This window comes from Rhinolophus sinicus, linkage group LG03 (genome assembly GCF_036562045.2).
Source record: "Rhinolophus sinicus isolate RSC01 linkage group LG03, ASM3656204v1, whole genome shotgun sequence".
Classification (NCBI taxonomy): domain Eukaryota; kingdom Metazoa; phylum Chordata; class Mammalia; order Chiroptera; family Rhinolophidae; genus Rhinolophus; species Rhinolophus sinicus.
Genome location: NC_133753.1, coordinates 179,164,814 through 179,178,795, shown reverse-complemented (window position 1 = coordinate 179,178,795; position 13,982 = coordinate 179,164,814). Strand labels below are relative to the sequence as shown.

Below are 13,982 nucleotides of genomic sequence, written 5' to 3'. Positions count from 1 at the left end.
ATACAAATTCATGAACGTTTTACACATTTGTCCCCATCTGAAATAGGCCTTTTCTGCCAGTGATATAAAAATTATGCTACAGTTTGTCAAAATAGAAGTGCACTTCTAAAATGCATGTTAAAGTGGGAAGCTGAAATGATGTGTTTATGTACAAATTTTCTTTTTAGCTTCTTTGAAAGTTGATGGCTACATATATGTCGAGATTGCATTTCTAAACAGATTGTCCAAAGAGCACCTCCATTTTCTTAAGTTGCAATGTTGCCACAGATCACTGTTATATTTTGCAGCTTTGTATCACTCTTGGGCAGTGTTTCTCAACCCCGGTGATTTTGTCTCCCACGGGACTTTTTTTATTGTCACAGGGAAGAGGGTGCTACTGGTACCTAGAGGGAGGAGGCCAGGCTTTCTACTAAACTTCCTACAGTGCACAGGACAGCCTTACAACAAACAATGACCCCTTGCTCTATTTCCAACCCATCAGTTCTTCGTATAGAGTGCATTCGTGGTCAAATTTCTAGAGGCTACGATTTTTAAATTAAAATTAGAAGTCATTTAGTCAAACAATTGATTGCAAAGATGTAAGAAACACTTTAAGTTAGTAAAACCTTATGACAGCTTTATGGTTTCTGTTTTAGTTGATTCAGACCCTCCGGGCGGTTGACAAGGATGACCCTTACAGCGGGCACCAATTCTCATTCTCTTTGGCCCCGGAAGCAGCCAGTGGCTCCAACTTTACCATTCAAGACAACAAAGGTAAGTGAGCCCGAGTTCCTTTCTCTATCTATATATTTATGTCTGTTTCCATATCTATCTATTCCGCTCACAACTGACCCAATGCATGATTCCGTATCCACATACATTTACCACTTTGCTTTCTGGTTCTAGACAACACAGCAGGAATCTTCACTCGGAAAAATGGCTACAGTAGACACGAGATGAGCACCTATCTCCTCCCCGTGGTCATTTCAGACAACGACTACCCCGTCCAAAGCAGCACAGGGACAGTGACTGTCCGAGTCTGCGCATGTGACCACCACGGGAACATGCAGTCCTGCCACGCAGAGGCCCTCGTCCACCCCACGGGACTCAGCACCGGGGCTCTGGTCGCCATCCTTCTGTGCATCGTGACCTTACTAGGTAAACTGCTTCTCCCTGCATCCTATCTCCCCGTGCTGAGGGGCACACACTGGTACTGTGACACTCTAGATGTATCCGCCTCCCCCATTAAGGCATGCAGCTCGATCTAGGTGAGTAGAGTGATATGCTGAGAATCTGTGTTGTTCGGGGGGTGAACTAGTTTTTGCTTGAATAGGGCTTTGGAGATGTGAAACTTGCCCATGTCGTTACCTACCCTGGGAATCGCTGCACCAAAAGAATCTCTTCCTGATCAGACTGGGAATGAATCTCAGGAGGATTGGAGGGCAACATCAATATGCTTTTTTCATTTCATTTTGTTGGTTAATATTTACCCTGACAAATATTGTTAAATTTTAAAGAGACAGTCTTCGGGCACGGGGCATATGAAAGCCCTTTCTACAAAGTTAAAGTTTAAAAAAAAATCAATGACAAAGTAGAAAGAGGAATGTGGTGACTTTTTCTCTGTCGTACAGGAAAATACAAAGCAATGAAATTTTCTCTAACTCAGCCAAGTTATTTTGATCTACCCATTTAAATAACTACCTTTTTAACATTGCTCTATGGTTGCCATACGTAATGTCTATTATTTCTCAGATTCTCAGTGATAAAGAATTTCAATGACCAAGGAAATAAATCTGGAACCTAAAAGAAATGAATGCAATAAAAGCAAAAATCAAGGCCTGTCAATGATTCAAATAAAATTTTTACCCCCCAACCAATTAAGCACACAGTTGAGCTCAAAATGTTCAACAGACTCTTGACTGTTGTGAACTAAGAAATCGAATGTTAGCTAATGCAGTCCTTTCCAAAATAAAAGTGAGATTTGTAGATCTTGCCCACACCATGGGGGAGGGGAGTAATAAATTTGAGTTAATCTGGATTATACGGGGATGGGGTACTTTTTAAAAAATAACAGAACAGTGACTTTGAGAAGAGTAAAGGAAGACCTACGTTTCTCCAAGAACAGATGGCCTAGGGGTCCCTCTCAAGAGCCTCACATTCCAGATCAACTTTACTAATTATAACAGAAGCCTTGAAACTCAACTACAGAACTGTGATCCTCTTTGTCAACTAATCCTTGGGGAAAGTACTTTAAGATATGAGGCTAAATAAACATTGACAGTATGCAGACAAATCAGTGTCTCCAATGGGGAGTCTGTAAATATCGTAAAGGATGTTTGGAAGAGAAGGAAGGATATGAACATATTTTAACATAAAAAAGGTTTCTTTTAGAAGGGCTGGGTTGGGTAGAATTCCATGGACGCTTTTGTGGTCTATAGAAGGAGAGCTGACTCTCATCTCAAAGGTGATTCTTCCTTTCTCTCATCATCTACCCATTTTCTCCTTCCCCTTTCCTTCCTTCTAACCAGCTCCCTTCAGCCTCCCTTTTCATCTCCTTCCTTCAATGAGTTTGCTATATCCTCATGTCTCCTACTTTGCCTCAGTCCCTCTTACATCCTGTGGACACTCTTCAGAATTCTGTACCTAATAAAAAAGGAGAAAAATGGGACTTAACCTTTAACTAGGCTCACATCATTGGCGAGATACTGGGCAAGGTGCTTTACAAATGTTGATCTCAATAAATCCTCAGCATCATCTGGTATGTATTTATCTGCATCGTACATATAAAAAACTGAGGCACAAAGATGTGTAGTCATGTAGCCAAGATTCATGGCTAACAGGTACTAGAACGAACTCAGGTCTTCTCCCCCCAGCCTTGGTGCTTCCACAGTGTACTCTACTTATTTTGTGAGCTTATGGAAGGGAAACTTCCAGGCTAAAAGAGCCCAAACTGAAAGTGAGACAACTGAAGAAAATGGAAGCAAACCTGAAAGTTTGTAAGAGAAGGAAAGCCAGATTTATGTAGGAGGAAATCTGCAGTCAAGAATGTGGATAGTGTGGCATTTGTTGTTTTATTTACAAAAGTAAAACAACGGTAAAACAACTACTACATCTCATGTGTCTCTGGTGCTTTAGAGTCTGCAAAACATTTCACATATATTAACTCGTTCCTGACAACAACACTGGTCATCGTGTTATTGATTCTCTTTTCAGAGAAGGAAACAGACTTCGAAAGGTCAAATCCTCTAAGTAAACCTCGGTCTGCTGATCTCAAATGCCTGCCTGCTCCTTTCTAGTTTTATCCAAGACAACTGAACTTTCTGGTGCATGCAGGACTAAAATAAAAAATATAGGTAACTTAAGCAGGAAAAATTAGGATGTGATAAATGCCTGTTATCTTGTCTTAAATAATGGAAGGAACCCATCCGTGTACAACAGAGTTAAATTTTTTGAGAGTGAGTTAGCTTAATTCTGTTCTGTTCCCAGAGGCTGTCCTTACAATCGTGTTTTGCAAATCCACATCACTAGTCACACTGCAAAGCAGTATAAAAGGCATATTGTGAGCATCCCTCTGCCCAAAGCCTGTAATTTTCCACCCACCCAGACCACAGAGTCAGTAAAGGCATGCAGAAGCACCCACAACCTCACCTGAGGTGGCCCTTCCCTGTGTCTCCCCTCTCCCTGCTCCCTCTGGTCCAGCCACAGGGTCTCCTGGCTGGTCTCCAGGCACACCCCCTCTCCGGGGCCTTTCTTCTAGCTATGTTCTCTTCACCAGGGAACTCTTTGGTTGACTCCTCAAGTATTTGCTCAAATGTCACTTCCTCAATGATGCAATCTCCCCCCCCCAAAAAAAATATACATATACAGCCCCTCAAACATACACAGAAGCACTCCCATCCTCCTTACTCTGCTCTACTTATCACCTTCAATTAATGTTCTTATTTATTATCCCCATTGTCTCCATCTACCACTATCACCACCACCACCCTTGCCCACCTCATTAGGATGGAGGTCTTGATCAACTTTTTGTCCTTGATAGTGCCAAGAACTGTACCTGGCACAGAGTAGGCACTACATAAATGCTTATTGAGTGAATGAATAAACACCCTGAAAGGATGCTACAAATGAAACATCAGGATACTCTCTAGTAGCAAAAGAGAATGTGTACAATTACACAACCACACATTTGAAAATGGCAAAATTGTATTTCCTTCAGAAACAGTCAAGAATCCAAACATGCATGGTAATTAAGCGTATGCGCTTTTTAGTCTGGCTGACCTGGATTCCAATTGCTTGTACACATGACATCTCTAAGCCCTCTATGTAATATGGGGTTATAATGATAGTACCTATTTTGTAGGGCTATTATGATAATTAAATGAGATCAGTATGTAAAGCACTTAGCCCAGTGCTTGACACATAGAACTCTCTCAATAGATAATCAATTATTAATACTATTAACATCTGAAATGTTAAGATATGACACACGAGTGTGCATGTATCCATTACTATGTGGGTAGGTATACATATCCACCAAAAGCCATTATTCTGTAATCCTTATTGCAATTTTCATGGCTCACAAAAATGGGACCACGTTATGGATGAGAGAATAAAGAGATGCTACTGGTACTTGCTCCAATCAACTCCCCTGGACAAATCCAGTTTAACAATGCATTGTCTGCCCTGGACAGCTGTTTCCCCTCTAAGCTGTTGCTATGTTTTTACATATGTCCATTTGTAGATGCATCTCTCTACAGGTAGCCAGCTGTGTTCTATCTAGCGAGCTGGGAAGAAACATCAGAAGCTATTTAAATACAACCCATGCTTTGCTTCTAATTTGAATTAGGAGGAAAAATGAAAAGAATGAGCATCCCAGCAACACACTTACAGAACATGACTCTTTGAAAGATTGTTTTTTAAGTTCCCACTTAAATGCATTTATTTTGTTTAGCTCCAAGAGAAGTAATCTAGCTTGTGTGTTAGTACCTGACCTCTTCGAATGGGCAAAACAGCTTTCTGGATTGTCTCTGGGTCTCCCCAAGTATTATTTGTAATATTTCCTCCTATGTGGGAAACGTTTGCAAATATTCACATCTCTACTTTGGGTTTTAAAATAATTTTACACTTTTCTCAGGAAAACAAAAAAGAAGGCATAGTGCAAAAGTTATTTTAGATGTGGAGTTATGCAAACCCTTCAACACATTTGGAAGGTGCCAGCCTTGTGCTTTTAAGCAGTTTCAGAGCATTTTAGGTGTTCGGCATAATTTGCACTCTTATTACAGTACTCTCACTGTGGCTGAGCTTTTTTATTAGTATTTTATCTTTTTCCTTACCTTGAAACTAGTTTGCCATTTCAAAGCAAAACGGAACTACTGACAAAAATATGACAATGTTTTATTCTCTACTTAAATTGTAACCTTCTTTCAAATATGTATTCCATTTCTTTGGGTCCTGGTTTGATCATGCATGAAGGCGAGTGCCTCCTTCAAGAAAAGTTGAGTCTGCACTTTCCTAGAGAACTTTTGAAACTTCACACCGGCGCCCCGTGTTGCTTCCTGGCATTAATTGCGCGGCAAATTAACGTTCCCTTCCCTTTCTGTGGTGTTTTCTGCTTCCAGTGACAGTGGTGCTGTTTGCGGCTCTGAGGCGGCAGCGGAAGAAAGAACCTTTGATCATTTCCAAAGAGGACATCAGAGACAACATTGTCAGTTACAACGACGAAGGTGGAGGAGAGGAGGACACGCAGGCCTTTGACATCGGCACCCTGAGGAATCCCGAAGCCATAGAGGACAGCAAACTACGCAGGGACATCGTGCCCGAAGCGCTGTTTCTGCCCCGCCGGACTCCAGCAGCTCGCGACAACACCGACGTCCGGGATTTCATTAACCAAAGGCTCAAGGAACACGACGCGGACCCCACGGCCCCGCCCTACGACTCCTTGGCCACCTACGCCTACGAGGGCACCGGCTCCGTGGCCGACTCCCTGAGCTCGCTGGAGTCGGTGACCACGGACGGAGACCAAGAGTACGACTACCTGAGTGACTGGGGCCCTCGGTTCAAAAAGCTCGCGGACATGTACGGAGGGGCGGACAGTGACAAGGATTCCTAATGCGTTGCCTTTTTCATGTTCCAATGCGACACTGAAATGCGTCAAGTGGCTCTTTGTTTCCATGTATCCACTGCTCCGTGAAGGGTTCTCTGCTCTGCGCGTTCTACGAGGCAATGGCTGCAGCCGTGCGGATCCAACGTCAGAGACTTTTTTCTAAGGACACTTTTATGAGCTTCCAAGAGGCAAATGTTTATTTTTTAGTGCATCCAGTTACCCATGTCAGCCCAACGGGCAGCCTGCTGGAGATGAGGACGGAGAGCGGTAACGCGCTGGGTTCCCCCGGCCTGGCCTTTGTGCCACACACTCCATAGACTCAGGTCAGCGGGCTGCTCGGACTGTGCATTTCACGTGCGAATGGGATGAGGGGTTGTGCTTTCATGAGAAAATACAGTTTTAGTAAAAGAAATGAGGGAGGAACAACTGTTCCTGGCGTATTAGATCACAAGGAGATAATGAACTGTATGGGGATGTGTATTTCTGTCACAAAGAATTTAGAATGACAGTCGTCCATCCTGTTGATTCTTCAAGAACTTTTTCTTGCACCAATGACTATTCAAAACATGAAATCCACCAATATTTTAAGATTCTCCTTCCTCTTTATGAATAGAAGCAAATTATATGGTAACATTCAAAAACAACAACCAAAAAAATAATAAGACTTCATTCCTTACCACTAACTATAATTTGTTACATAGTAGACATACTAAAGTTTGCTCTTGTGCCATACAAAGGGAAAGCGGAAAATGGCTAATAATGTTATTTAACAAAGGAAATATTTAGTATATTTCAAAGTTTGCGCCACCGAGTGTACCACAGATCACTTGAAATTATTTTCAACGAGCAGTCGGTTATTTCCAAATAAGTCTATTGTTTAAAAGTTCTTGAAGGACATTTTCTGAGATACATTTTCTCTCCTTGTCTGTACTTGTCGTCAGTATTATTCTAATATATACTTGAAAGTAGCAGTGTGAAGTACAATAACTCATATTCTTCAGATACTTCTTACAAAGTTAAGATTCATTAGTAAAGGTAGATTAAACAACTCTTTAAATCCCGCTGTTGGAGTTAAATGGGTTGGTGAAAGCCAGCCACAATTGAACCTGATACCCTGTCCTTCACATCCAGAAACACCTATATACTTATATAATGTGATAGATATAGATGAAAAGTTGAAGGCATGGTGACTTCATGTGACATGTTTGGAAGACACTTACAAATGGAAAACTTGGATTCCCTTCAACAAGAGAGTTTCAGATGATAATTAAAATGATAGTTGACTTTCAAAAGCATTAATATTTTTCATTGTTTTTAACTTTGTTTCCATGGCAACCCTGCCATCCCTGTCTTTGAACTAATCATAAAGTAATGGTCTCAAACTATGACAGAAAAAGTAATGGAAATTCATCCAACCTATTATTTCTTTAATTATGCAATTAGCATTATACGTTATTATCCAGAGGACCCAACTGAACTGAACTAATCCTTTTGGCAGGTTCAAATCATTTGTTTCATACAGCTCTTATAATGATTTTTATCATTAGAATCTACATGTGCAGTCATCAGAAATTTCCAAAGTACTGTAATGAAAACATCCTTATTTTGAAAACTTAAAAAAAAAAAGTGGGCTCTGTATATATATATATATATATATATATATATATATATATATATATATATGTACTGAAGAATATGCTGACTTCAATTATTCATCTTAGGGATTTATTTTCATTAATGTTCATTTTCTACAGGTGATCTTAGTGTCATTTCCATTTGGGGATAATGTCCTAGTAGCACATATTTTCTATTTGGAAACACACTTGTTTAGTTAAGTTTTAAATAGGTGTATTGCCAAGAAGTAAAGACAGCACCTTTAAAGTAAGAGAAATATAGTGTTTGGCTTACTCATTTAGAGTGAAAAAATTGTACAACCACATTCTTCCTTGTGTTTCCTGAATGGTTTCCTATTTTGTAAAGGACTTCCCTGTAAACTCCCAAGTATTTCATGCTTGAGTTATTTTCTGCTTTCAGGGTTTTCTTTTCCTAGTTCTACACACACACACACACACAGGAATGCAAACAAAACACCACAGGAGGACTTCACTGTAATGAATAGATATATATCACAGTCACAGGTAAGTATTAAAAAAAGACAGTTTAGTGACGTTAATTAATAAAAACTAGTGATTTATAGCAATAGAACAGCACCTTAATCACACGACTTACTGCAAAATTAAAGAGTTTTCTATCCTTACGTTTCATGTGATGCAACCAATTGAATCAAGAAAGATGTCCTATAAAAAGAGAGCTATCATTTGAAGTCTTCCTTTTGAACTTTTGGCGTTAATTGGAACATCTGCGGGTTGACACTAGCAACTCCCAATATTTAAGGGTAAGGTGTATTTTCCCCTCTCAAGTGAAAGTCAGTAGTTCAGTAGTGAAATATTTGAAATGTAATTGGTAGGGTATTTTATCTCATCCTGAAGATTACACAGTATACCAAGAACAGGTTAATATGACTAAGTACTGAAATAACTGTTTAATCTCTTACCACAAAACCGGGTAATGAAGTGAATCTCTAAGAAATTGAGTAATTTGAAACTGGTGCTGAATAGCTGGCACTAGGGTCCTATAAGTATCAAGGTAGAGTAATATTGTCCTGTAATTAAGACTCTCCGACATCATGGAGACAATAAGGGCCACAGTTCCATCCTTCTGCCCAGGTCTAACCTTTCTTCCCACTGAGACATCAGGTCAAGGATCAGGATCAACGTGAATGATCATGAAGGAAAACAATTAGTTTTCAGTTCACTTTTCACATTGTCTCGGTCCTGACATTAGATGTTAGTGATGAGAAAGGCAGAAAGTGGAAAGAGGTAAAAATTGTAATACTTGCTTTCATCACTGAAAAACTAAAAACTCATTAAATGTAAGCAGATTGCTTTTATGGGTTGTTTTCAGGAATGTTTTTTCCTCTATTAAAAGGGGAGAATTTTTTCAAAACATAAAGATGTTCAATGGAATAAGCTAGAATTTTAAAAATAGTGAGCCATCGTGCATAACTTTAAACCTCCTTCACTTCATAGCCACTTTCTGCTCAAAGACCTGGAAAATATTTGTCCCCAAATAAAAAACTAAATCAAATGCGGGAGAAGCAAATATGGCTCCACAGAACCATAAGAGAGGGCATCTGGGCACAGGAAACACAAGTTTTTTTTACAGATCTTCTCAGCTTTATGATTTAGGTGCATAAAGGGAGGTTCAGATACAAATTAATTCCATTTTCAGATGGAACAAAACCTGGCAATTCAACTCTAACTCAGTTAGTTTTCATTTTCAGCTCCCAAAAAGTTGTGCAAAAAGTTCTTAAAAGTTGAATGTTTATCTTAGGAGCATCCAAATTTTATGGATCCAAATTTACTTTAGAATGTTTCCATTATTTTTGTTTTCAAGTACATACATTTTAGATGTCTTGATTTGCTGAACAATAACTTATATCAAATGCTTTGCCCTGAAAATTGGTATATTATTAGAAATAATAATGTATACACAATGCTTGGGTATTCCTCAATTCTGTATACTTGAGAACCATACAAAGTATGCATTGAAAGGAAAGAACAGAGTTGATTCCTGAGAACAAACTAAATATTTAAATCAGGTACAGCTAGATGTATTTTCCCCAGGAATTGAATCACCAAATTATTGTATCCTAGTCACTAGTTTTGCAGTAGTGTAATTATTTTGGAAGGACACTCTAAAAAGTCACATCCCCACTATTTTGAAAGGTATCCTTTGAAAAGGACCATTTTAGTGTAATTTTGTTTTTTATATTTTTATCTAGATGAAATCTTTTTTTGAATTGTGACAGGGGATTAAAAATCTAAGCAGTCTACTGTGTTTACATTAAAACTACAACTCAGCCTTCTTTCTCAGATTATAAGAGTGGAAAGATTAAGTCTTAGCATATGGACATTCAGGAAGATGAATTATTTCTTAAGGTCTGAGAAGCAGCTTTCTGTTCCAGAGAATACAGAATTCCAGTATGGTCCCCTTAAAAGTTCAGCACTATTACAGTTGCAGCAGTTTTAATCTCCCTTTGGCATCTTTATGGAATAATTTTCTAAAGGGATAATTCTCTACTAAAATATATTAGGCCCCAACCATATTTAACGTGGAGAGCAATACCCTCTTAGAAAAGAAATACATTGACTCACACACTTGTTATAAGTTAATAAAGAAATAGCTCATTTTTAAAGCCACAAATTTATGGTCTCTGCATCATCAATTTAATTTAAGCATTGCTGAGACAATCTTTAATCTACTCCCCATATTGTAATACTTTATTTATGATGCATTTTCATTTTTTAATTTGGGGGGAACATTAGCCCGACAGAGCTAGCAGATGAAAGTGCTGAAAGGAGGTCAGATGGAAACAGAGCCTATTACCCACTGTATTTCAGACAGGACCGAGGCACTTAGCTGAAGAGACACTGGGTTATTAGATTAATTTCAAAAGAGCTTTTACAAGTTACTTAATTCTATTTTTTTCTTTAAACCCATGGACCACAAACTCAAATTTCTCTTCAAATGGGGTTAATTTGACAAATGAGGCATGGAACCAGGGCTGTGGAAAAAGCATTCCACTATAATGAGATCTTGGTCTTTCTTGCGAGACTATGCTATTTATGTAAATATGTCTAGAGGCACCTACTACAAGCTTTTAGTTTTCTATGATCTATTAGTTTAGTGTTTATTAAGGAATCAAATGTATAGAATTACTAGGCATTCAGAGGAAATGCTGTGGCAAACATAAAACGGATCTGCTCAGAAGAAATATAGGAACGCTTCAAAATCACTGTACTGTTTCATTTGTGGTTATTTTCATTGCTTTGAGAGTAAACTGCATAAAAATCGGCCTTATAATACATGCTACATGCGTCTCCAGTAGTACCGAGCTAAAGCAATCTGGCATTCTCCTACTGTGATTTGTGATTTTTAAACCCAGAAGATAAAAGCTTTTGGGTATCGATTGTTTTTAATTAAAAATACTCCCAAATATAAATTGAAGCTGATGCCACCCTTGGAGATTTACTGGCTGGCGTGCTTAGTTCATATAATTTTTCTCAGTATTGCTTATATCTCTGGCAATGAGAACACCTGATGGAAACCGTCACTGCTCAGCTTTCATCAACATTTCTAGTTAGGGAGGTTTTCATAACATCACAGTTTACATGAGAAAGTTTTCTGTATTAGAAGAAAGGGGTTGAGACAATTACTTTTTAGCTCAGTGTGGTCGGGCCTTTATGGTAGTCCAATGGCAAATACACGCTCCTTGAAATGGCTTCTTTTATTTCCCTTTGTTTTCTTGGACGTATAAATTTGAAAAGAATGCAATTTAAAAAGTGATTTCTCACAAAGAGTAAATATGCCTTTTGCAAATCAATTTTTGTAACAAGTTATTTATATGATATTACTTAATAAACTGTTTTTTTCTAACTTGTTTTTTTTCAATTCTCTCCAACTATTGTTTGTAGTCATCGTTCAAAAAAATGTACATGCTAATGCACACTTTATCTTTATAAATCTGCTGTTTTAACCTCAGATAGCTAACGAGAGCCAACTTATTAGACAATAATTAGCTTGTAAACCGTAGTTTCTCCCAGCCAGCAATATATGTCACTGGCACTGCCCTGCAGACTTCTTACTGGTGGGACACCAAGAATTCTGTTATTTATGGAGTTGCTGTATTAAGAAGAAAGCTGTTTATCCTCATGGTAATTGCTTTAGATAAAAAAGAACAGTTCGCTATTTTTGCTCATCCCAATATCCATCCTTTACTCTGCTCCCATAAAAACAATTGTCTGTGGATCTCTGATTTAAAAAAAAAAAAAAAAAAAGGAAAAGCAAGAACCAGACCAAAGGTCAATAAGAATAAAATCCTTCCAGCATTCTGATACTATGAGTAAATAAAATGTTTTTAGTATAGTCAGAGCTATAATATTTTATAGGCTTGTTCTTTTTTAAGCTGCCTCCTATTTCTACAGAGGCCGTTTCATAATTTTTTAACTGGGAGAATTCATAGCTTTGCAAAGATTTTCATTTACTCATTCATTCGTTCAATATATAGTAGGCACTCCGCTGAGTGCTGTGCAATATCTGACCATCAGCCAAAGAACTATACTTTTCCTCCTCTCCAGAAGCTCATGGTCCAGGGGGTAAGGCTTCCGTAAGTATATTGTGAGTATTTTCAACTTGAAGATTGAATTTGTAAATGATTCCCCTGATCTAATGGTCACGTAGGCAGGAAGTGCAATGTGCTGTCTCAAGGACACAGTTCAGGACACAGATTCCTACAGTTAGAAAGGCTAAGCCCTTTCCCATCACCGTAACAAACCACTCCCCATAATAATTATTAGTATGTATGAGAGTAATTCACTCTAGCTGCTGCAACAGACAAAATCGAGAATCTCCATAAAGTTTAAGTCGTACTCTTATGAAGCTTAGGATGGTTGTGGGCCTTTCACGCTCTTGTAGCTATGCCATTTGGAGCGCACCACTCCAAGGTTTAACATGGCCGGGGAGGACAGCTAGCTGGATGATCCTATGTGACGTTTCCAAGAGGCAGGGCCTACATGTGGTTTATACTGCTACTGCTCACATCTCATTGGCCACAGCTCAGTCATACCGCCCAAACGAACTGGACAGAAGCTGGGAGATGTACACACACAACCACATGTGTGTCTGGTGAGCAGACCTCTATGTATCTGCCCCATAATTTCAGTCTCTGTCAATCTCGCAGTATCTTTCCCAACTGCCACCAATTTCAGTTACCATAATAAGCCATATCCCATAACCATGAGGGTGTTTTCAGAAGAACAGGTAGGAAATCATTTACAAATTCAATCTTCAAGTTGAAAACCTGAGGTTTTGTGTACCATCCTGACTCCAGTGCCCATGGTAGATATTTCCAATCAATTGCCTCATGTATCTCCCAGATGTAGCCTTCAAATCCCTCACAGGACTGCCCCCGAAGCCATCAGTAATAAAATAATATTGACCTACTTGCTATCCCAAACCTGAGATTACGTTCTCCAGTGAAAGACTTGTTTCTTCTCATTCCAAGTTTTGTTGACTACTCACCACTGACACTTGGGAAGAGTATTCTCTCCCTGAGATGGTCAAAACTTGGGGATAATTAAGGAAGCCCAAAGGCTCCGCCTGCCGTTATAATTAGCTCCTATCTTCATTTCATAAATCTGAGCCAACAAGTGTGTATCACTTTGTTTGAACAAGTCGGATGTTAATTTCAGCACGGTTGCTGTATCTCTCTGTAAGACGCCTGAACTTTTACATTCATTCTGCAAATGTTATTTGAGAACCAACAATGGACCGGGCACTGATCAAGGTAATAGGGATACAGTGGTAAAATGTACAGGCACACACCTTGCTCTGTGCATATCCTTCCCTCAAGGATACCCATGATTTAATCTCCCATTATTAATCTTACTTTGCCTGACCAAACATTTTATACTGAATGACACCCTGTTTCTTTAGATCACTTTTCTAGGTCTCATATTGCTGAATTCAATACTTTTCTAAATATGCTATGAATAGATATGGCTCTTTAAAAGAAGTAGATTGTCTCCTATTTCTGCCTATAATATACTTAGCCCTTTTTTTAAATGTCTCCCTTGACATATTTGATCATCTTTATTGCTTCCTGAGCCATCTAGTCCCAAAAACTTAACTTTCGATGGCAAATGTGTCTTGCTTGCACATTGATAAGAAAATGTCTCCTTTTAGTCAGTAAAGGGTAGGTTTTATTAAAGCTTTTAACTTTGCTTAGCTGCCTGATTATAATGACTTGCTTTTACAGAGCACCTTAGAAATAACTATC

The 13,982-nt window shown here is 38.8% G+C and overlaps 1 protein-coding gene across 2 annotated transcripts in view; it reads left to right on the top strand.

The window, feature by feature from the left end:
* CDH6 (cadherin 6) overlaps window positions 1-11,576 on the top strand; it is a 128,291-nt gene extending 116,715 nt beyond the window's left edge. For both annotated transcript variants that reach the window (XM_019737329.2, XM_074329044.1), the window contains exons 10-12: window positions 636-753; window positions 886-1,137; window positions 5,598-11,576. In XM_019737329.2, coding sequence (XP_019592888.2) covers window positions 636-753; window positions 886-1,137; window positions 5,598-6,088 — 861 coding nt within the window. In that variant the 3' untranslated portion in view covers window positions 6,089-11,576. The remainder of the gene's footprint in view (window positions 1-635; window positions 754-885; window positions 1,138-5,597) is intronic.
* Window positions 11,577-13,982: the final 2,406 nt, after the last annotated feature.